This window comes from Symphodus melops, assembly GCF_947650265.1.
Source record: "Symphodus melops genome assembly, chromosome: 4".
Classification (NCBI taxonomy): Eukaryota; Metazoa; Chordata; class Actinopteri; order Labriformes; family Labridae; genus Symphodus; species Symphodus melops.
The window spans coordinates 17850110-17875304 of NC_136694.1; the positions used below are offsets into that span (position 1 = coordinate 17850110).

The 25195-nt window shown below is 38.5% G+C and overlaps 3 protein-coding genes across 3 annotated transcripts; 1 reads left to right on the forward strand and 2 right to left on the reverse strand.

The window, feature by feature from the left end:
- Positions 1-6139: 6139 nt before the first annotated feature.
- On the reverse strand, positions 6140-9814 carry LOC306823086 (uncharacterized protein; the record flags this gene model as incomplete). Its single annotated transcript, XM_079342451.1, has 2 exons — positions 9370-9814; positions 6140-8764 (listed from the first exon to the last, which is right to left on the reverse strand). Exon 2 carries the CDS (start codon positions 8756-8758, stop codon positions 6140-6142), a length of 2619 nt encoding a protein of 872 aa, XP_079198577.1. The 5' UTR covers positions 8759-8764; positions 9370-9814.
- Positions 9815-10431: 617 nt separating this feature from the next.
- On the reverse strand, positions 10432-21040 carry pmela (premelanosome protein a). Its single transcript, XM_079342683.1, has 13 exons — positions 21028-21040; positions 17433-17549; positions 16012-16107; positions 15768-15914; positions 15346-15480; positions 14229-14390; positions 13847-14131; positions 12966-13748; positions 12753-12872; positions 12532-12634; positions 12096-12301; positions 11918-12008; positions 10432-11010 (listed from the first exon to the last, which is right to left on the reverse strand). Exons 2-13 carry the CDS (start codon positions 17494-17496, stop codon positions 10866-10868), a joined length of 2337 nt encoding a protein of 778 aa, XP_079198809.1. The 5' UTR covers positions 17497-17549; positions 21028-21040; the 3' UTR covers positions 10432-10865.
- A 213-nt stretch (positions 21041-21253) lies between these two features.
- On the forward strand, positions 21254-25195 carry cdk2 (cyclin dependent kinase 2). The gene is made up of 7 exons (XM_079342684.1): positions 21254-21680; positions 22153-22230; positions 22321-22441; positions 22559-22729; positions 22828-22929; positions 23041-23244; positions 24183-25195. The coding sequence occupies exons 1-7, from the start codon at positions 21565-21567 to the stop codon at positions 24285-24287; spliced, it is 897 nt and encodes a 298-aa protein (XP_079198810.1). The 5' UTR covers positions 21254-21564; the 3' UTR covers positions 24288-25195.

Sequence of the window (25195 nt, forward strand, 5' to 3'; positions counted from 1 at the left end):
CAAGTCTTAATTCAAAATGACATGGCAAGCACACAACAGCATGTTACACCTGCATACGAATTACCATATTGTTTGTTTGTTTCTTGTAACATAAATGTAACATAAATGTTGGATGCAGTCTGTGCAGCAATACTTCTGCAGAGAGAGAGAGAAAGAGAGTGTGCATATAGCTGTGTGTGTGTGTGTGTGTGTGTGTGTGTGTGTGTGTGTGTGTGTGTGTGTGTAGTCATTTTAATTGTGGTCAGCAGAGAAGCTGCAAATCTCACATAAGGCTGACGTAATTCTGAGCATGCTCCGTGGCATTTGGGTGTGGCACATTTTCCTATTTGTTATCTGTGTAGCTCGGTACCTTTTATCCTTCTCATACACTGTTGTGGAAAACACAACACACTTTTAATTTAACATACTGTTTCATGTTATTTTTTCTTCCAAACAAGCATACACTCATGTTTGATAATAGCCTTTATTCTAACTTGCACCCAGAAGTTTTTGGGATCTTACACTATCTTACTTCGGGATTCATCTTCCTAATGTAGCATCTGGAGAACAGCATATTGTATATAGTAATTATTGTTTCATTCACAAATGCACTTGAATTTCCTCCTTGTGTGTCTGCATGGCTTCTACTGCAGAGGTCTGGCTCTTTGTGTAATAAATGGCCCATGTTGGTCTTAGCTGTGTAATCTAATCAACTTGCTTTATGGTCAGTTACTCTCTCCCTTCCTCCTATCTGTCTTACCTTTTGTCTCACTCTCTCTTTGCTCCGAACACATTTCACTTTCTATTCTCTCACCAGATCCAGCTTCCATCTATCATATAATATATCGGCATTTCTTCTATATAGCATTGTGCCTTTAATTTAGAAATGTGCACTTCCATATTTGCAGAGGCATAGAACTCTATGGTTTTAGAGTCAACCATGTCAGCAATACAAACCATCAGCCAGATGTTACCATTAGCAATTGACCCTTCTGGTTCCTTTGAAGATTCCCAGGGGAGCAGGAATTCAATAAAATATCACAGAAGTATCAGGATAGATTTTTTTCCTGTCTCCACACACTGGACTCCTAGAATGTGTGTCAGGTTTCAAATTTAAACAGCGGTCTAGATATCTCACTGTATATGATAGAAGTGGTTAAACTTATTGTGTTTTAATGTATTTTTAGTATTGATAGGATACACCCCAGTTCTTCATTTGATGTTCATGTTGTGGGTGTGGCATCTCATGAGACAAATATGAAAACCATATCCGTAGCAGCAGTCCGCAGTGGGAACAGCACAGAACATTACTGCATAGAAGTCAAAGTGTATAACAGTAGCTGTCATTCATAGCAGTTACCCATACATCGTGTATGAAAATCAATTACAAGAAGATATAGAGCATTATTTAAAATTCTTCTACAACAAGCCCGAACTCTCAAGACGTTTGAATAATATTGTTTTACATGTCAGGAGTCCTTTAAAATACTCTATGAAGAAGAATAAAATACATTGTTAAAGGTTTCCAATAACGATCTTGAATTAAAGATTAGATTGGATCAGGTTTTTACTCTATTGTCTGTAGGCGGAAATTTGCTATTGGCAATAATGCACTCCAGAAACATAAATACAAGTCAGGTTGAGCCTGTGCACAAAAGTAATGAAAGTATGACTCAAGAGCTTGAGAAGAGAGCTCTCTATAGAATGACTGTAGGATTGTTGGTGCCAAGTTACAATAATTATTGAACACAACCACCCTAATTCAAATACCATAAAGCTGTAAGGAGGTTGGGGTGGAGGTTGGTGTTGCACTGTGTTAAAGTATGTACAGACAAGCACTTAATTTGTAGTCCACTGACTTCTTTTGTGTTTTGTAGTAATTGTTCTTGTACCAGTATGGATTAAAGAGCAGTGAATTATGTGCTGATTGTGGTCTGCAGCCAGTCTCATGGCTGTATCATGACTGTGCTGATTCTGAAGCGTCTAGAGGACTAATAAAGGTAGCAGCTTCCTATTTGAGATGAGTTGCCAGGGAGTGGTGAGAAATAGTGAGGCAATGAAATCAATCAGACGTGTGGAGCTGCACTGATGGTGTCACTTCAGGCTCATTGTCCAGGAAAGACTCGAGGAAGTGTCCGTGTCTGATCTGGTTCTCCATTCAATCATGCTGGTTTGCTTTGACTGGGACAAGTGGGGACGATGCTACAATCTGCAGGCCTGCTATAGAATCTGCGGGAGCGGTTGGCACAAGATAGAGTTCATTTGTGAAAAAGGATGGCTTTACTGTAGTGGTGGAGTTGGACTTGGAAGCAGTGTGCATCTAGAGTGAACAGGGATGGAGTAACAACACTTTGTACATGTGACTCAGTGACATGTTAATGGGGAGCATGATTTACTGCAGAGTTGGGTAATTACTGTAATGGAGTACTGCAGTGCCACACTCGTCTATTATAGGGATATTCATTTGGAACATGTTTGTATGTAAATAAAGAGGAACCCAGAGGAACAGTGTATGCATGAGTAAAACTATACAATATTTAATCTAATACTCAAAAAAGTTTGTTTGTAAAAAAGGGTGCACAGATATGTGCCTGTTTTATTTATTATGATGGCGACCAGACTCAAAGAACACTGTTTAATAGTCCAATGAAAATACACACCTCAACCTGCATAATGGAACAAGACATTTTAACTATGAACTCTCACATTTATTTAGAAACACAAACATGTACTCATGTCTTTAAAATGTACTTCCCATCCCTCCACAGCTTTTTTTCTGCTGTCAACGAGGCCATAGCTTCTTCCATTTAACACTTCGCTGCAGTGACGTCAGCCTTATTCCCTGCACTGCAGTGAGTCATATGATGTACATGTTACTGTCTGCTGCGCTGCACACTCAATGCATTAAAGTATCCTGCAACCTCTTGATAGATCATTTTAAGTGATGAAAGAGAAGAACATAATGGCCGTAATTCTTGCAAGCTTGCATGCTAAACTGTGCACTGTAACACATTTTTCTGTTAACCTACTGTAATCTACAACTACAGTTTATTACTGTAAAAATAGATAAGTACTGTGCTGTGTGGAAAATAAACACTACAGTATAATACTGTCAGCTTTTCAGTCGCCATTACACTGTTATTTTACAGCTTCTACAGTATTCTCCATAAACAATTTGTTACTGTAAAATAATGTTAAATACTCTAGAATCCTGATATAAGATCATGAAGTTTTACACAAATTGCTAACAATTGATTGCTTTTTTGACACAACCTTCCCCTGGCTGGTCTTCCTTGTCTCTGGATTAATACCAACGAAGCATCTTCAATATACCGGTAATATGTAAAGCTGGTCAGAAATACGGATGAAGTATTCATTTCTGTGAATTAAGAAATAACATTCGAAGTCACAGGGAGTCTTCATTCAAGTGTCCAACACCTATCACACATTTTGAACTGTATTTATATCAAGTGTCATTCTCGTTATTCTGTTGCAAATCATTACTTTCCACAACTTCAGATGGCAAAAATAATGATGAGAGAACTACATTTGGACCACAATAAAACTTTGGTTTATGAGACAGATACTGAAAGAGAAATCAGACAGACAAGAGACACAGAAAGACATATTGACTTTGTTCTTTACTCTATGTCAGGGGTGTCAAACTCCAGTCCTGGAGGGCCGGCTTCCTCAGACTGTTTGATGTCTCCCTTCTCGGACGCAGCTGAATCCAATGAGTGACTCGTTTTCAGGTTTCTTCAGAGCTTAATGACAACACATTGGTTTAAAGCAGGTGTGTTCGAGCAGGGAGACATCTAAAAGTCTGAGGAAGCCGGCCCTCCAGGACTGGAGTTTGACACCTGTGCTCTATGTCATGCGTTTATGAAACTTAACCAGTAGAATCAGTCGTGGACTTGTTGGGAGGTTCAGTGTGCGCTCAACATCGGCTGCAGTGGCAGATCTGTAGAACATGCAAATATACATGTGAAGTGAGAGGCCACGAGGAGAAAAGTGAATCCAAAATACATACAGTGTAGAGCTGGCAGCAGAGACGCCACAAATATATCATGCACTCGTCTTGAACTGGATGAAAGATGTCAGAAAAGAGCTTTCCAACCGGTGGAGGGATGATAGCGGCAATAATGATGATACATACTTTTCTTACCCCTCTGATTTTTTCGTGTGAACTCCGATAAACCCGCCTACCTCCCACACCCACGACAGAGAGCTGGCGGGGAGGTCGGTGGTCGCTGCAACCTCCGCTGAACGTCCCTCTTTCCCTCTTCGTAGGATAAACCTTTCTGTTCTCTTTATTTTGTTTTGTTTTTTCTTCCACAAAAACACGAGAAACGATGAAAAAATTAAATGTGCTGGAGATGTTCCAAAACCATCCCGGATCAGCTGTTGTAGTATTTGACTTTCAGAAGCAGGACATGTTGCTGTGTGGTAGCTAGCTGTTAGCTTCATGATATTTTAAATGTTTTTTTGATTGTTTTTTTAACTGTGCAAACATTGCTTTTAAATTTATAAATATAAAGCTTTAAATACACTGCTCAAAAAATAAAGGGAACACTTAAACAACGCAATGTAATTCCAAGTCAATCACACTTCTGTGAAATCAAACTGTCCACATAGGAAGCAACACTGATTGACAATTAATTTCATATGCTGTTGTGCAAATGGAATAGATAATAAGGTGAAAATTATAGGCTATTAGCAAGAAACCCCCAATAAAGGAGTGGTTCTGTAGTTGGTGACCCCAGACCACTTCTCAGTTCCGATGCTTTCTGGCTGAAGTTTTGAATGCTAGTGGTGCTATCACTCTCGTGGTAGCGTGAGACGGAGTCTACAACCGACACAAGTGGCTCAGGTAGTGCAGCTCATCCAGGATGGCACATCAATGCCAGCTGTGGCAGGAAGGTTTTCTGTGTCTGTCAGCGTAGTGTCCAGAGCATGGAGGTGCTACCAGGAGACAGGCCAGTACATCAGGAGACAGCAGCAGGACCGCTTCCTCCGCCTTTGTGCAAGGCATTTTTTTGGGCGGCCACATAGTAAACAGCTCCACAAAAGTATAACTAGGTTGATTCCTTTTGAGACATTTGGATGCAAAGTTCCTTTTTTTAACACTTATTTACAGTAATGGGTTTTTAACAACGCTTTATTCAGTTTAGTCCAACTTACAGTATTTTTCTGTCATTGTTTCCACCAAGCCAACAACCAGGTCATGAAACTGATAAAGTGAATGAGATGTAGCACAAACTGCTTTTAGTTACAGATACAGCAGATTGAAAGGAACATTAAGACACAGACACTATTTTGTATATGTATGTCTGATGACCAGATTCATATTTCCATTAAGTCCAATATTAAATCACTCATTCTTGAGATAAGGGACAAAACAGGTTTTAAAAATGTTTTTTTTAAATGCACACAGCATTCTTTGTATGTGCATATGTTTGTAGAGAAATGTCTCAACAATTTAACCATGTAAAGGAACAGGTCCTAAATGAAATATTTTTTAATGAAAATTATCATGTTGCATTTTGGAACTTGATTTGTGTCAACTCCGTCAGACACACTAAAAAGTATAGAATTTTAACTCCTCCAGTCCAAGAAAAATCCAAAGTCCTGAAATAGATTGCTGTAGTGTTTAGTTACTCTGATATGCCATAAAATATAATATATAAACTTCTATTGTGATGTCACACTATTTTGAAAACCCCAATTTCTAAATATCTGCATTTTCAATATTTGTTTTTAATTTTAGTATTATAAAAACAATTTTCTTAAATAAATAAGACATAAGACATGTAGATAAGACAGTCTTTAATAACATTGAAAACACAAACTGAATAAAAAACAAACTGTATTTATCAAAAATCAACAAAAACATGTATCTGACGGTGTTGACATTGAACTGACGGTGTTGACATTGAACTGACGGTGTTGACATTGAACTGACGGTGTTGACATTGAACTGACGGTGTTGACGTCTATTACAAAACATTGTAGAACAGAACAATAAGCGCCATTCTCCTCCTCTTCTTGCTCTCCCCATCCCCATCCATGTCTTCTTCTCCACTTGTTCCTCTCCTCCACATCATCTCCCTGTACTTCCCTTCCTCTCCTCCTGTGTTCCTCTCCCCTTCATTTTGCTCTATTAATGCTCTTCTTTTCTCCTCAATCTGCGTCGGATGTGCTCACGCTCTATGAAGTCCATCATATCAGTGGCTATGGTATACATCTCTCTCGTTGGGCTTGACTTGAGTGGTGTTGCATTTCCCATTAGTTTTACAATGATGTCTTCAACTGGGCAGAAACAGACATCCCTCCTGCCAGACTTTGGTTTGAACTTTGTTGTTGGACCATGGGGATGTAGAAACTCGACTTTCACATCTTGGTGCTCAGTATCCACAGCAATGGTCCTGGCTAGCCACCAGTGGTCATCATACACTACTGCAAGCCAGTCTCCATTATTAAGGCTGCCAACAGTAGGTGCTAACAAAGCACTATCAGGATGTTTTAAAGGCTCCTCATCCAACTCCCCCTCCATCACATCTTCCCTCTCCTCCTCCATCTCTCCTTCCATCTCCCCTTCCATCTCCTCCATCAACACAGCCAAAGGTCCTTTCTTCCTTGCAGTCCTTGCATCACACTGCTGTTCCTCTGTGTAGACAGGGAAATAGACAGAAGCTGGGCAGAAGCACTGGCAAACCAACATCTCACTGCAAAAGCAGGATAGTTGTCTGTGGTAGATTCTGTTCTCATATGTTATGACCTGATGTATTTGTCTTGTTGAGGGAATCTGTTTGAGAGGTTGCATTAGAAGTGTGTCATATGTTTGCATGTCTTCTTCTGCAATATAGTACAGCTCAACACCCTTCAGACTGTTTGAGACCTTTTCAAAGAATGTATTTCCATCTGCCATGTCATTTCTTCTTAGGACCAAGTTGTCAGCTGTTCTTTTCACTGTTCCTCCAATGCCGTCAGGGGCGCCCTTACCATGGGAAGTGGGGAAGAAGTTCCATGTTGCTCTTTCAAAACCCAGTGTAGGTGGGACAGCAGAGACAAGAAAAAAATTCTTCTTGTTCTTATACTGTTTGCTTGGACCATCAGACCAAAAGTGCACAGTGATAATCTGTGGATATTTCATCTTGATTTCTTTTAGGACAGGATCCATGTGTGTCCAGATTGCTGCAGCATCCTGTCTCTTCGACTCTGAAACTGTGCAAAACCCTGCCTTTCCACCCTTAGTGTAATACATCCCAGTATGCAGTGTTATCTGTGGCAAATTTTGTCCAAAATGGCAGGCCTGAACTTCTGATTGATACCGGCATCTCCATGATTCAGCAAAGTCAACATGGACAATTGCTGTACTTTCATCACAGTTCTCAATTAGGTTTCTGTATTCTTTTGACTGGTTTCGCATTTGACACACATGTGTTGTAGTTTCATTTCTGAGTTTTTGCTCATAGAGTTTGATGAGCTCTGAAAGACTGCCACTGTGTTGGACAAGCTTAGTGTTCACATGGATTCCATTGGCTGTGTCCTCTTTTACTCTCTCCCACTGCTTCCACTGCACATGAATGTTGTCTTGCTCATGGGTTGGAACTGTGCATTTGCTTAGACATCGTGAGCAGGTGCGAAGAAGACAGGCCTCACTTACTGGACAGCAACACACTAATCGAAAACTTTCATCCAGTTTGTTCGACTTCACAATACCAGTCGATCTCAGGACCTCAAGCATTAAGCATGCATTTTCATGCATTTGGCACAGACATGTCTTCCGATCAGAAGCTTTTGGGGCTGTAACATAGAATGGCCTCAGAGTACAGAATGCAGAATAGCTTAGCTTCAAAGTTGGGTTTCTAATGAGGAAATCAGTGTGGAGGTTGATCATGGAGTCTGTAAGGATCATTCTCTGGTGCTTCATCTTTTTCCTTGTGATGGTGTCCATTTTATCAGTTGTTACATGTGCAGAGTTGATGAGGAAATCTTGAACAGTCTGTGTGATACCTTGGAGGAATGTTTTCTTTTTCTGTGCTGTCTGTTTCTTTCCTCTTATTAATTTGTAAGTTAATCCAAACTCTTGGATTTTGTTAAGGAGGCGATACTTCTTCAAAATCCTGCCTGACAAACTTAGCAATGGTGAAGGACGCCGTAACACAGGAGTTTGTTTGTTTTCCTGAAGCTCTCTTCTGAGAATGTTGTGGAAAAGAAGGGCTTTCTTGATTTCTGGATTTACAAGTTTGCTTCCTGACAGCATTTTCTTAGTTTCTGTCCCTGGGGAGTCCAGTATTGTTTTAATTGTAGCCTTTTTTCCTCGCCATTTTTGCTTTCTCAATTTGTTTCGCTCTTTTGCTACTTTCTTAAGCTTCTCTTTCAAAGCTTGTATTTCTCTTGAATGCCTTTTCCTACTTTTTCTTCTCTCCCTTTCACTTCTGCGAGACTGTCTGGTATTGCATTCATCAATACTCTGATCTAGTGGACTGTCTGGGGGTGTGTCTCCTTGCAGCAGTGCACCTTCACTGGACATTCGCTGTCTGGACCTTTTCTTTGCATCTCTCCAATACTTTCTCTTTTGCCTTTTTGCCCTGTCTCCTATGTTGCCTATTTGCATTACTTTTTTGTCTTGAACTCTTTTCTTCCACCTTTGTCTTTCCTTCTCTTGCATCTCATTTTTTATCTGGGGGTCACTGTTCAATTTCTCTCTTCTCTTTTTTTGGTAATCTCTATTTCTTCTCCTTTGCTCCTCAACAGACAATTTCTGTCTAGCCATGTTTTCCTACAATATAGTGAGAAATAATTAAAAAAAATCCAATCATATTAGAACAAACTGCTAAAATCAGCAACTTTTATTTAATATAGAATTATAATATATAAATTCTGGGAATGTTACACAGTAATAAGTAGACCACATTCTGTCCATACTCTACAAGTCAGAAGTGTAGGGGATGCATCACAAAGGTTAATAACACAATTCATGTTATATATGTACATTTGTGTTAATATACCACTGAAATAACATTTCAATCTTTTACTTTGTTTACAGATAATATTATATTTGCACATTTAGAGGTTCTTGGTGGATTTTTCAACTCCGTCAGCTTTCATGTCAACTCCGTCAGTTATAAAAACTGACGGAGTTGACGTCTGACGGAGTTGACAAAAGGGAATTTTTTTCCCTCCAAAACTTGTATTGTTCTCTGCAGCTAGCTGGATTGTTCTCAGTTGCTAGATGCCCAAACAACCTTACTAAAAAGCCTAAATTCTATTCACTACTGTTTTAAAAAAATCATGTTAAAGGGGAGACGGTGTTGACATATTCTAGCTGTGACCTTTGTAATATCAACTTTGTTTATCTAAAATATTAAAAAATGTCAAACTTACCAGAGCATCAGTGCTAGTGCTGCACTCAGCACAGTCAGGAAGAGGAAAGGGAGTCTTCAGGGATATAGCTTACCACACTATTGTCTAATTTAGTGGGGATTGCTGAAAAATCTGACGGAGTTGACAGAAACTGAGGACATAACTTTGATAGGCAGATTTATGGGGAAAATATTATTTAAACTTCACTGTATATATTTTTTTATAAATTCATGACCATTCTTTTTATTGAAAATATATGTTTCTGAACTTGTACAGTTTTTTAAAGTTTTTTTGGGCATGTGAATATTTTGTCCTCTTACTGAGGACAGGTTGAATAACATGGACCCCCAACGACAGACCAGACAATCAAAGAAATTCACACAAAATAATAAAAAAATGGATGATAAAAATTACATAGGTATACTCAATTCCTTCAGATTGAACTTTTTAAGCATGGGAATCATGATGAATGTATTGATTTTTAACATAAATCTGACTTTTTTTGGTAGGACATGTTTTGTCCCAGTTTTCAAGAATGAGTGAAATATGACGTAATTTACTGCATGATGTAAAACTGTAAGTTGGAAATGTCTAATTCTTAAACAGGTATCCCACAGTTGGTTTATCACAGCCCTTTGTTTTGTATAGAAACAGCTGCCTGTCATCTGAAAAAGCTTATGAGTTTAATGAGAGTGAAAAAAAAAATATGTCCAGCAAAACACCAAAACCCTCTGTAGAGCTGAGGGGAATCATAAACATGTTGACAATTCCTCTCCAAGTGAGAGACCCTTTGTTGTTACACAGTTATTTGATCAATTATTTTATTTCAAACTAATTAGTGTTTTATAAAGACTCAGTAGATTATGTTCAAATCAAAAATGTTGCATTCCAGAATGGATAAATATATTAAGTATTGTGTCTACTGAAGTTTTTCTTTAGCCTTCATAATTTAAAAACTTACCAAAGGATGCTGTTGATGATAAGTTTGAAAATTGTTCCCACTTTTATTTGCTTTTTTTTTCCATCTATGGCATACTGTTAGTAAATGGAAGGGGAAAAAAGTAGAAAAATAACATGTTTTCTATAGAGTTTGTTTTTATTAATTTCAGAGTAGCAAACATAACGCTCTGTGATGTAAGTGATTACAATACACTGTAAAAGTAAATGTGTCATCATTCATTTTCCATAGGGTTAATATAAGTAAGCCACAAGTAAGAGAATAACTTTTGGCTACTATAATCTATCAGTGCCAATTAATAAAAAATACTGTTGGTCAAAATAAATATTGTGTTCCTCTTCAAACATTTCAACATTTGTATCATACCTGGCTCTTTTATTGAACAACATAGAGTATTTTGTTGTTTAAGGAGCTGGTGAATGTAGCTCGGTTCATTTAAATGGTTCTGGGATAAACATAAACTGAGAGTAAAAATAATATTACAGTGAGAATATGAAGTGTAAACTGAGTTATTTAAGCAGATGTTGTGAATGCTGAATGCACAAGTCGAAAATGATGTTTAAACAACCCTCCCATGAAGCAGTGGACGGCTCTCTCCCACTGACTGTCTGCTCAGCAAGTTCCACAACAACATAGGCACCGATGTCACCCCTGGGCTGCCTCCATCATTGTCTTCTCTGAGTGGCTGGTACTGCTTGAACCGCCTAGGACGAAACATGGGACATGTGATTAAGGTTAGGAAAATTCAGTAATCATTGAGTTAAACCAAATATTTGGTTAACCCAAGTCAAACATGCTTAAGCTGCAATAATCATTTTACAAACTGTTAACAAGGAAAAGAGGTGGCTCAATTACTTGAGTAGATGTTCTACTTGGATATGTTTAGAAATGCCTGGTTTTAGTTTGAATAAGCAGATAGCTGTATTTTCTGTTATATTTCATTATGTTCTACAAGCTACTTTAAGTGATGTAGCGTTATATTACTTGACTAAATGTTGCCGTGAATGCCTTTCAGCAAGTCAGGTCGAATTATTGTTGCCTTTCAGTGGTTGACCTATTTGCAGGCTGACATTAAAGTAAAGTAATACTGGCCTGACATTGGGATGTATAAAAACTAAGAATGTTTCAAGTGAAACTATATGGCCTATTTATTCAAAATGTGACCCTACAAACAAGTCATCGGTTGTACTTTTTGTTCAGTGATTATAAATAATTGCTAACATGTTTACCGCTGTACTTAGAATGTTAACATGATCAATCTTGCCTGCTGAACAGCAGCATGTTCAGTTTAATAGTGAGCATGTTAGCATGGTGAGACTAGGTCAAAGCATTATTGTATAGACTTAATAAGTGGTCTACTTTGGTATCCAACAGAGATCAAACCCCAGAACCCTTACACTTTCTAATACTATATGCTTAATTTATACACTTGTGTTGATTTGTTTTTATTGAGATACAATTTTACTGACACATTTAAATTAAACTGAGAAAGGCAATTGAATATGTTTAGTTTTTTTCTTTAAAAAAAAAAGTTGTCTCTTCAAATAAAAGATTTGTTTCTTTTGTTATTTTTATCTCAAAAATTAACATAGTAATTAATGTAAAACTCACCTGTACATCAAACCTAAACAACAGACCACACAAGCTAGAACCATCACACCAAGGACTGTGACGGCAGTTCCAGCTGGGGTACCCGTGGAGGCTGAAATAGATGCACATTGTAAATGATACGCAAACAATACGCAAAGAACTTCAGTGCCAACCAGAATTTTTCTTGTCTTCCACCCACCTAGTGACACGCTGACTCTGGCGCTTGCTTCAGCAAAACTGACATCATTAGTCAAAGAAACGTTGATACAAAACACTCCGGTGTCATTGAAGAAAGAACGAAGAATCATTTGACAGTCTGGAGAAGGTCTGGCTTCAGTACAAACAGTTTCCAATGGCGTCACACAGTCAGCATCTGAAATGACTGTGCAGACCTCTCTTGGCAGGCTAAAGGAAAGATGATAAAGATGCAGAGAACAGTTGTTCTGTTAGTTTTAAATGATATCAACAGCTCAGAATCAATAAAAGCAAATGCTGAGACAGAAACAGCCGAGCTTAAATAGAGGGATTTATAGTCATTGTAAAGAGGAACAAAGTGGATTTTTATACAAGAAACTTCAAAGACATGACAACCTGAGTGCCTTGTGTGATTGATAAATGTCAGACTCATTACTCACCTTCCCTGACAGATAACAGTGACGTCCACAGCATTCTGATCCAACTCAGTCGCCAGTGACAAAACACCAGACATCTGTACAATCTCTACACTTTCAATAGCCTCTTAAAGGTGAAAAGAGGTGGAAAGAGACATGTAAATAATTTCACCAATTTGATTCAAGATGTTTATTATACAATGATGCTTTTAAATGCCAATTTTCTAAAAACTTTAGTGACTTACGGATAACATCTACAGAGGTGGCAATGGAGCCATAACGGTAGATATTACAGTCAGTTGTCAGCTCTGATACGTCTCTCTTAGCCACAACCAGAGCAGCCTGTGATGGATCTACTTCAGCGGCTGTTAGTGGAAAAACAAAAGACATATTTCATTACACCTATGTTACAATTTTTTTTTTTTTTTCAAGAATACTTAATTAGAGGAACTATTCACCTGTGGGAGCTGCAGTAGCTGCAACTGCACTCTCTGTGGCTGGTACTGCAGCCTCGGCATCAGTTGGTGCTGGGTCCTCAACAGCCGTATCCTCAGTGGCAACAGTAACTACAATGTCATCAACAGGGGCTTCTGTTTCATCCTGGACAACCTCTGCAGCAACATCATCAGCAGCATTAGTGACCTCAACCTCTGCCTCAGGAGCAGCAGGAGAAGCAGCAACATCTGTTACTACTGCTGCAATGGGTGCAACTGTTACAACTGCAGCAATCTCAACTGCAACTTCCTCTCCCTCTGCAACAGGGGCAACAGTCACAGTATCTGCAATAACAGGAACAATTTCTTCAACTGCATCTGGAACCACAACAGTTTCAACTGGAGCAGCTGTTGCAGCGTCTGTCAGCTCTACAGTTTCAGCAGCAGCATCTGTCAGCTCTACAGTTTCAGCAGCAGCATCAGCCACCTCACCAGCTGCTGTTGCAACTGTGACCGCGGCTGCAATATCTTCTCCTGTAGCAGGGACAACAGTGTTGGCAGGATCTGGGACAACAGCTGCATTGACCTCAGGAGCTACTGAAGCAACAACGACTTCTGTCGCTCCTGCATCTTCTGTGTTTTCGTCTGCTGCAGGAGGCTGCAAGGAGGCAGCAAGTGCAGGGAAATCAGATGCAGGGATATCTTGGGCTATTGTGTCTCCTTCTTCAGCCGGTGCAGTTTGGATAACTGTAGCAGTGGGAGTTACCACAACCTCTGCTGAAGCAGCAGATGCATCAATGGGAGCGACTGAAAGACAATTTCAAACAGAGCAAACTGTGGTGAAAAAAACTGTTAATTATATTTGTGCAAATTCCCCAAAACTTAAATGACATTTTATATCTCACCAACAGTGGGACTTCCACATGTCTGTGGGATGGTTGCCATTAAGACAACCTGGGGTCTAAAGGTTCCAACATCAAGATACGTGTGTGTGACTGATAGCTCTCTGGAGATCAGAGTGCCGCTGCTGTCACCGAAGTCCCAGCTGAAGCTGATGTCGGCATTGTCAAGATATAGGCTGGGATCGTGGATCTTGACCCCGAAGGCAATGGCTCGCTTCTGGATGAAACTCTGGTCTGCCTGGTTAACATCATTGACTTGGGAGAGGGACATGGTGAAGGGAACCTGATCTGATTTGGGAGAGAAACACTTAGATGTTATGATAGAGATCAGATTAAGATACAAATAATATTTAAGAGTATTCCTCAAGTAGGTACAATAGGTCACCTGTGATTGTGAAAACAGTGGAGGCATAGCCGAGAGGGATGAACTTGTCTTTGTTGCGGCAGTGATAGATGACAACCTCCATGTTGTAGGAGCCCAGGGGAGTATCACGTGTGTTGAGACTGAGGGAGGATGATGGTCCATCTGCAACCTGCCAGTAACGCCCTGTAATAGAGCAACATTTTAGATATTAATAGTGGTCATCCTTGTTCATCACACTCGATATACAAAAGATTCTGCTTGATTTGCTGTGGAAGAAAGTAGCATTATACAGTATACTTTGTAATTTATCAATTATGCTGCATAGCACATTATAGGAAATAGAAGACCAGCAAGAATTCACTCTACGTTTTGGTGAAATCTGGTATGAATTTACTTATTCAGCCTATCTATTGGGGAGCTTTACTTTTGTAAATGAGTTGTATAGGATAGGAGTTCTTTTAACCTTCAATATAAAAGGGACCAAACAAAAAAGGACTTGGGACTTATGGGCCACACAGGATATAGGCTTACTAGATGATTACAATTAACCTCTACCCAGAATAAGGTTTTTAAGAATTAGTATTAAAGAAACAATGTGCCATCCTTTTCTATCAATATACATATATATTTTTTAAATAAATAAATAACTTATCATTTGTGTTGTTGGTCGGAGTAAATTAATACTTTCCCAGCTTCACATCCATTTAGCAGAGACGTTAAAAGCTAAAAGTTGGCTAACATGATTTTCTCTGGAAACTGCTCGCTCAGAGTTCAGGTTGAGACTTCACTGAGCAGATTGGTTACCCCCCCCCCCAAAAAAAAAATAAATAAATACACAACAAACAACAAAAAAACATGACAAAATATCATTCAATCTTATTCTGTTACATTGTGTCTTCAGATGAGGAAGAGGATGATTGCTTCTTTTGTCAGACATAAAGGGTGTCTCCATCACAGTGAGCTGTTAACAGTATAAAGACCTTAGGAAAGTCATCACTGACTTTTAAGGATACTTGTTTTCAGTCACAAGGAGATACTGTATAGCTAAAGCACATTGTTACTGCTGCAGCATACTTTACAGCAGAGGAGCAGCTTAGTTCTGAAACAGACTGATTATTATTGAACCAAGCATATTTACCCCATGCTTTCCACACATAAACATATCGGTTCTTCTTGTCTTTGCCCTTCTTGAAAGATGCACCATTTGGGAAAACTCCAGTCCAGTCATTGTCATGTTCGGGATACACAAGCTGACCTTTGTGATATTGGTGCCCTGAGTAACACAAAAGCCAAATCAGAAGCAATAACAAAAAATTTAAATGTATTAAAATATATAAATATAATAACAAAATATGTTGTTAATAACAAAAGAATTTTAATTATCATCTTTAGATTACAAATTCATTTCACTATTCATATGCTCACTGATAAATTTTGTTAAAAAAGGCATTTATAAAAACAACAAAAACAACAAAAAAACCCCATTGCAACAGATTGCATATCAAACTGTAGTGCCTCCCCCTGCAATGTTTCATCTATTACAATGAGATGTTATCTCACCATCGACGGTGCAGTTGCGTGCCCAGACCACCTGACCATTAGGCAGCATGGTCTGGTTCTTTGGGAAGTTTAGGTTAATAGTAAAGTTGGCCCTGGCTCCAGTGAGGGTAGGTGAATCATTTGTCACATCAAAAGTTATTTCACCACCTGGAAGGAAGACGAAGAAAATGAAACTTTTTCAGTTTGAGTTGCAGATTGATTTTTTCATCATTTCTGTTTTTATTAACAGACGAATGAGCCTCACCAATCCAGGAGTTCCTAAACCTCTGGTCTCCATCTTTCCACATTGGATACATCCGTGTGTTCCATGGGCGGTAACGTGTGAACTGATAATTAGGCTCTAGAAGAAATTAGTAAACTATTAGGAATTGAAAGTAATGTGTGTTGTGGAAAACAACAAAATCAATCAAATGTTTTATTGTAGCAAATTTGGCAAAACATGACAAATAACAAACACAAAGCCTTTTAACTGAAAAACATTTCCCTTCATTGCTTTATTCATTGTATTCATCTTGAATTTATCATTTATCATTTTTCTCCCGCCAAATTGTGTTGGTGTATCCCTCACTTTATATTGAGTAAAGAGTATACGGAATTCAAGTTATGTAGACTTACAGACGTTACACAAAACCATGGCAGGATTTGACAGTAATACTAGTGATGCTTATGTAAATGAGGCCAGATCAGTGTTCTTGGTGTCGATGAGGGGTAAGGCGCGTCATGGGTTCTTAACAGTGGGAGTCACACGGTCTGCACCCCCCCCAATCCCTTTCATGTGACTATCAGCTGAGCTGAAGCATCAGTAATCCCAGTGAGAGGAATGTAGGATCCCAGGCACTGACTCCCAGGTTTTTCTTTCTCAGCTAGTGATGCTCGTGTGTGTGTGTGTGTGTGTGTGTGTGTGTGTGTGTGTGTGTGCGTGTGTGTCTGTCTGTCTGTTGTGTGTATAATAAAACTTAATCACCACACAAAAACATATACAATGATTTTCAAATATCCATGTATGGAAATAAATGCTAATGGATTAAATTTACAGCCTTCTAGATGATCGCCCTCACATAACAGTGTCAGAGAGTGTGAGTGTCAGTAATAGTTGTAAGACTAATTCACTGCATCAAGATCTGCTTTGTAAATTATTATATAGCTTGTTGTTTGAACAGAAGGCAAACTGGCTGGCATGAAATTTGCTTTCTCCACAGATCATTACATTGAAATTTCAATTGGATACGCCAGTTAAAGTAATTAGTGTGTAATTGGAGGGAAAGCAGAAATATGTTGATATAAATTAGGCACAGACATTAAAATCATACAGTTGCCTGTTATCTGAACTGTGTTATAAAGGTGGTTACACCACTTACATCCACCATAACAAGTGATTTAGACTCATTTTTCAGCTTCTAATCTTTGTGTTGCCCAGCTTAATGAAAACATTTGGCAACTGGTTTAGGGTAATTCCCATTTATTTCTCTCCATTTTTTCTTGTTTGGGATTTTTTGTAAGAGTGAAAATTAGAGAAAACACAGGTTATTGTAGTTTCAGTGAGACATGTAATTTCCTGAGGTTGTAACCCTTCTTAAACAAAAAAGACCATAAGTTATAATTTTTTTTACACATTTTTGTACACTTATTGCGCACAGAGCTTGCAGATTTAAAAAAATCACTTACTTGAACCAGATGCAGAGACAGATGCAAAAGCCAAAACCAACAGCGCCAGTGCCAGCATCCTCATCCTGTAGGTGTGTGTGTGTCCTCTTTCTGAGCCCCGATCCTCACCCTGCTGTCCTGAACCCAAACACAACTCCCCCAGAGAATTAACTTAAGTCTTCTCACTCACTATAAGAGAGGCTCAAACATGAATTACCATAAAGTTTCTCTCTGGCCTCTGACATCACTGGGACTCTACAAACTGGCACCACCCCTTCATATAAACTTAAGCACGAACAGGTTTGTTAAGTGATGGTTTGTTAAACTTTTGAACAAACTGTTGTGTTTGTTTGCAGCTTGATCCTTTACATACCATATTTATTATATTATATTATTTTATTTTATTTCCATACCTTAGCTAATGTGTTTCTAATTGTACTTTTTTATTTTACTGTGAATAACATTTAAGCAGTTTTCATTCTTTTTCTACATGTTTGAAATAAAAAACGTCATAAAAAGTACTCAGAATGTTGTGCACAACTTTAAAGACGCTGAAGATGCAGTAGTAAAGAACTTTTTAATAATTAAAATGAATACACTTGAGGGACCAGATATCCCTCAAGCGGGACAATAATTTCTAAGTGCATTGCTGGAAAATCAATGGCTGCTTGAATGGTGTAAATGAAAATGTTGTACTTTAAGTCCGCTCAAGGACAGAGAGAACGGTGAGAACTGTGAGCAATGCTCGAGTCATGCCTGCCTTTGACGTATGACCTTAGAGCTATGAGTACATGGGCGTCACAAGATGAGTGTGTGGCAAGCAGATCAATAGCATCCCTTTATTTCCACAGCCTGTTCCTCAGCTTCCTGCTGTCCACCTCAGGCTGCAGCAGCGCATACAATCTGCAGACACACCCGTGCTCCATTTAGGAGACATACAGTATAGCCTCCTTTATGATCACAAAGAGGAATGCATTTACAGGAAAGAGCTGATCGAATTTGGAATTCGTAATACAAAAAAAACATGTACTTCCTCAAAGTCACAGAAGCTGTTGAGTAGAAATAATTTTAAACAATCCACAAAACTGACTTTTCTTTCTTCTCTTTTTTGTTCTTTGCAAAAAAGAGTCACATCTTGTCTAACGAAGCATCTCATGTTTAATAGCCGCATGAAAGATAAAAGTCGTCAATAAATCCTGTAACAAGATATCATCGACATCCCACTGAATTATTTATTTTGTCCTGACTCCCTTGGTTTTTCTATGTGATGTTAGTTGTATAAATACAAAAGAAGTGTTACATCCCTCCATTTCTCTGTAGTCCTGAAGTATGTGAATTCTTCAGCTACACAGAGGACAGAGTATTAATGGTCTAGAAATGTCTCATTCTAATCCACAAGTTAATGCAAAGTTTAGTAGCGGCTGGAATAACCACATGTCCTCCATTGGAGGAATCAATAAAGTTTATCCTTATCCTTAAGATAGAAATAATTGATGGAAACACAAAGTGCTCGATGAGAAAATGTAATTTAAATAGATTAGTTACTTGAAGAGATGAAGAAAGGAAAAAAATAAGTATTGAATGTCAGCTCGGTGTACAGTACATGATATAGAAAATAATGAAATGAATACTGTTAGAGTAAAGTTACAAAAAATATGGAAAACATTTAAAATAAAGAGTTTCATAACTGTTTCTCAGTCACATTGTTTTCCTTCTTTCTTCATTAAATAAACGTGTTTTTTGTTGTAAAGTTGATTTCTTGAGATAAAGCGAACAATAGAAAGAAGAGTACAAAAAAAGATGTTCACTGTAAAAAAACGGAGTCATAAGGAGTTCTGTAACAAGTGTGTTTGGCTGTTCTTTTTTTTTTTTTTTAAACTAGTGTTGTCTCATGGCTGTGAGACTGTTTGGCCTGCGCTACATGTGACCCCTCGTGCTGCAGCAGAGTTCAGGAGGAAACAAATCCCTCCTAGAGAGCACCTGACCCAACATACCACGAATAGTCAACCATTAGCTTCTTTTCTCTTTAGTCTTCTCCACAATGTTGTATCTTAATAATAATGTTACTGAAGATCAAGAACTTACTGAATATCATTTTAGAGGGATGTTTTTCAGATTGGGCTTCAAACAGCTTCTGAGAATGCAATGTCTTAATTAGGATTTACCATTGGTTGCTGTAAAGGCAGATTCTAAATGTTAATACATTTTGGTGGTTATATTATTTAGTTGGAGTGCACATTTTGGACTCCATTGCCAATTTTAGAGCTGTTTATTTTAATATTTCAAACCTCTTCTTCATGGAGTGATCATCAACACTGTAGCTCTGAACCCTCTAGGGCCTGCTGTGATGTAAATAAAATATATAAAGGGCTGGGAAACTTACACGAAAATTATAAACAATTGGAAAACTTGAATTATTATGTAAATTTCAAATGGACTTGATCATTTGAAAGTTTGAATGCAAATAAAAGAAAAACTGTTGAATAGGGTGGTTTTTTTCTATTGACTACCAATATAACAGAATAATTCCCAAAATTAACTGAATGTATGTCCTCCAAAACATTTTCCAAACATTGTTGAATATTCTATATTGTGATAATATTCTGACAGTATAAAAGGAATGAAAGAGATAAGAAACAGCAAACAGCATTCGCCTACACATTTGCTAAAATAAAACATCCACCCAAGGAGAAGCAGCTGAACATTTTTTCAACTGTTATGCCTTTAATAATTGTATTTTTTACTTTTTTAAATCCTCTAAAGGCAACCATTCCTAATTTCAAATGTCCACAGATTATAAACAGTTCTTGACATGCACGAAACAACCAGCCATTTAAATCAACTTCACAGGGTTTTGTTTGTTTGTTTGTTTTTTTGTTTGTTTTTTGGGGGGGGGGGGGGGGGGGGGGGTTCCCATAAATCGTCAATCTATACTGCCCGACAGATTATGAAGTTAAATTTATTTTTTAGAAATTAAATTGTAAACTATGATGGTTTAGTTAATTGATAAAAGAGACATTGTAAATGTAATTGTTAAACGTGTTTGTGCTACAAAGCGTTTAATATCTTTTAAGAAAAGCTATTGCAATAGTTTTTTTCATTTTAGCTTCTTTATAGGGTCAAAATGATTGCAAGAGATTAAAAACCAGTAAGGCACAACTTTACTTCTTACCACAAGAGGGCGTAACTGTGTTTCTAACATCTGTTTAATAGCTATGTTTTCTCCCTCCTTCCACACCACACGAATTTTAAATAAGATTATATAATGAAAAGAAATCTAAAGGCCACATTGGACACCCGCCTTACATAACTTAATAGTTTCGTGTTTTTTAGAAATTGGTGAAATTTATTTTTATTTAATTTTTTGGGGAAAATCTGCTAAATCTGGTTCATCAACCTATAGATTTAAAGACGTATAATAACTCACATTTTACCTAAATTACTGAACGTTTTGTTAGTATAGTATGAGTATGAATGTGCCATCGTTGAAAGACTTAAAAACTATTTTACGCCAAAAACAAAGTGCTCTTTTGTACGTTTACTTCCGGCTTTGGCGTTGATTACGTACAACGTCATTTTACCGAATGACATATTGGATGTGTTTGTTGTGTATTACCTTCTCATCCCGAAAACACGAGGTGCACCTGCAAGCACTGACGTTTTAAACTATAATTTCAAATGTATTTTAAGGACTTTCACTTTACTGTTTCTACCTTTCTGGCACACATTCATTTTCAAGAAGATCAGTTTTAAGGAGCCTACTTGAAAGACACTAAAATACCACCAGGCTCCAGTAGTTGGGGTCAGAGCACCTCTCCGTCGGGCTGTCACGAAAAACAAAGGGGACGCTCCTAGAGTAACGCGGGAAACGCTGCTCTGTTGGTTATGTGTTTTCCACGGAGAAGTAGCAAGACGTAGCAAACCAGGCTAATCAACACATTTTTACTCTCTATCCTGCAAAGTAAATGAGCAGAGCCCGCATTCATGAGCCGTGTGGTTCGGACTTGATGCGACCAAGCTGTGCTTTGTAAACGAGCCTCGTGGAGCCGGGACTTACATGTTGGTCTGAGACCACCGAGCACCCGTCAGCTCTCACACAAAGAGAGACTCTCTCACTAAATATACAACAGACTAAAGTGTCTTTAAGTTTGAAATGGATACGTTTCAGAAGGTGGAAAAGATAGGAGAGGGGACGTACGGAGTTGTTTATAAAGCCAAGAACAAAGTGACCGGAGAGACTGTGGCCCTCAAAAAGATCCGTCTGGACACGTAAGTTAAATATGAGTATTGTTGTCATCTGAGGACGAAGAGAGGTCGAGCTGACATTTAGAGCTCATTAATGCTTTAACTTTGCTTTCAGTGTGCTTAAAACGGTTTTATTACATATATTGGTCCATCAGGGTGTGACACTGACTTAAAAATAGAAACAACCTTCAAGTCTGACTGCCATCAGTTCTGAGGGTTTAGACGCAGAAAACAGATATTACTATATAAATCAATCAGCTATTTGGCTGTAGTCTGACATTTCCACAATTCTCAGATAATCCTCTGCACATTATAATATATTGGCCAAATTCGTTTTTTATTCGCACTTGCAGCCAATTAATTATATCGAGGAGTAACAGATCGGTTTTAATGTTTTAATCTTTTTCTTGTGAAAATGGTGTTTTATTGGACTTTTTTTTCAAACTGGAACTATTGATTAAGCAACATAACAAACTTAGTTGTCAATACATTTCAGAGAAACCGAGGGGGTCCCGAGCACCGCAATCAGAGAGATTTCACTTCTCAAAGAACTCAGTCACCCAAACATTGTCAAGTAAGTGACTAATGCCTGAGCCAAACACTGCTTGATTTCTAGTAATAGGTTTTTTTTAGCTAGTTTTCAAGTCAACGTTGTCTGTTTCAGATTGCGAGATGTCATCCACACTGAGAACAAGCTGTACCTTGTTTTTGAGTTCCTTCATCAGGATCTGAAAAAGTTCATGGACTCTTCCACGGTTACTGGTATCCCTCTTCCACTGGTCAAGGTAAACCTCAGCTTGATTTATAAAACAGATCTGTCTTCATCCTTTCAAGAAACCAAAAGTAAATTCAAGTGTGTGAGTAGACTTGACTGAGTGTTTTTCTTTTGTTTGTTTGTGTAGAGTTATCTTTTCCAGCTGCTGCAGGGCCTAGCCTTCTGTCACTCTCACAGGGTTCTTCACCGAGACCTGAAGCCCCAGAATCTCCTCATCAACGCCCAGGGTGAGATCAAGCTTGCTGACTTTGGTTTGGCAAGAGCCTTTGGGGTGCCTGTCCGCCCATACACACACGAGGTAATGCGTTCAGCTCCTTCATTCGTTACTACTCAAAAAAGCATCGGATTTCTTTGTTTGTTCTTCATCGTTAAAATGTTTCCTGTGACATTTTCTAGGTTGTAACACTTTGGTACAGAGCACCAGAAATCCTTCTTGGCTGTAAATATTACTCCACAGCTGTCGACATCTGGAGCCTGGGGTGCATCTTTGCTGAAATGGTGATTTTCTTTCACAATGATGATCTCCACTGTGGATAAATGAAGCTTGCTCATGATGCACATTGGATCAAATGCAGACGTCTAACCAGACGAACTGCCCACTGTTTACAGATCACCAGACGGGCTTTATTTCCTGGCGATTCGGAGATCGATCAGTTATTCCGAATCTTCCGTACCCTGGGCACGCCCGATGAGACGGTCTGGCCAGGGGTCACTTCAATGCCAGACTACAAACCGTCTTTCCCAAAGTGGGCTCTGCAGGAACTATCGAAAGTAGTGCCTCTTCTCGACGAGGATGGAAGAGAACTGCTCGGAGTGAGAACACACGTCTTGTATTCACAGACTTATCTTTTAAATATTCAAACCAAAGTCCTCAAAAAAGGATGTAAAAACACATTAACACTTTGACCCTCGTGGATAAAAAAAGGGGTTTCGTTTTTTTTAATGTACTTGATGTAAAAAATGTAAATAGATCTATATTTGTCTTATTTAAAGGAATCATGAGCAACATGTTACACATAAATCAAGTGTATCCTCTGAGTCATGACTGTCTACAATCAGTGAGAAGCTCGAGTCCTGCCAGCTGTATTGTTGTTGGTGCCATGTTTACGTCATGTTTACATGGACAGGACGGCCTCGTGATAAATAAAGCTGTTTTAGTCGAGGACTGGAGAAAAGAACAACAACATAACCTGATTATTCAGATGTTACGTTCTCTTAAGTGTGTTTAGATCACGATCATTCTGTGTCAATTTACGTACAGTGTGAAGCTATGTACCGCAAGTTAACCAAAATGTGCTAACACAACAATGCAGACCACAAACAATCGTCTCCACTCAAGCAAAGGACAAGTTTGGCCAACACGTGCCCTTAATGGTGCTCAATGATGGTGCGTCCTAATTGACAGAATGCGAGCGGAGGGGGGTTGTCGATGTCCTTTGAGGAGAATGGAGGCTTCAGAATAGTGGAGGTGTCACCAAACAGCAGTTTGTTTTGGTTGAAGAATGTGACTTTTTGATCCAGTAGATGTCGCCCTTGAGCACCAGCATGAAACCAAAACAGGAAAAAAGTTTGGGCTTTTGGTCTTAAGCTCAACAATAACCCTGAATAACCAACAGTTTTCACTGTAGTCTGTGACAATATATAGATTTATTTACTAAAAACAATCAAACTGATTTATCAAAACTGACAATAACCTGTGGAAGACTTGTTGTTTGACTGTATGTCTCCATTTCTGCCTTTTGAAATTGCAGGAAATGCTGAAATATGATCCAAACAAAAGGGTATCTGCCAAAAACGCCCTGGTGCATCGATTCTTTCGAGACGTCACCATGCCGGTTCCTCACCTGAGACTCTGAGCCTAAGTAAGAAATCAGGCCATTTTAATTTCTCAATGTTAACGCAATAAGGACCTCCTCGTTGAGTTCACGCTGAAATGGACAGGACATTTGGACACTACAGGACGTGTCGGATCCTGTGATGGATGTGTGTTTGAACCTAAAAACCAGCATTTTAGACCACGGCTGTCCTGAGAGTTCTGCTGTTTATGTCTCAGCTGTGATGCTATCATAGTTCAATACGTTAACTGTGATTTCAATGTCATTATTTTGCATATTTATGTGCTGCGGCAATTTTGTTTCTGTGATTATAATTTTTTTTAATTGGTATTGTCTCCTGACTGAGTGCAGGTCAGACAGACACTTTCAGTTACAATGCCATTCAATTTCCAAATCGTAATGGGTATGATGGCTTTGGATAGTCCACATTTAAATAGTCGAGTAGTTAGAGTTAAATATGTTTGTGGGATAGTGCAAATAAGAAATGTCATGCTTTTAAGACAGAGTGCAGCAGCTGTAAATAAAGGTTGTGAGACTTGTACCACCACAAGGTGTCTCTTCAAACCTTCGCCATCTGATGTCAAACACTTGGTGCTTAAAGAACACAGGAATAGAATAGTGTTCTTTTAGGTTCCATTTTCCAACCGTTCCATTCATTTTAAGGGTCTAAAGGATCTCAAAGTAATTTTAAAACAGCACCTTTGTTAAGCAAACTAAAATGTTTATAAGTGGTTCAGGTTTTCTGTCAGGATTTCTCTGTGTACATAGAGTAGTTCTATACAAATGTTCCCTGTTGTCATTCAGATTTTAAAGAATTTAATGTGCTTTTGCATCTTTCTTACTCTAGATTTTATTCAAACCTAATGAACCGTTTTTAAGGATGATGTTTGTTTCCAGTTTGAAAAAATAAACTTGTTTCAGTGACTCTT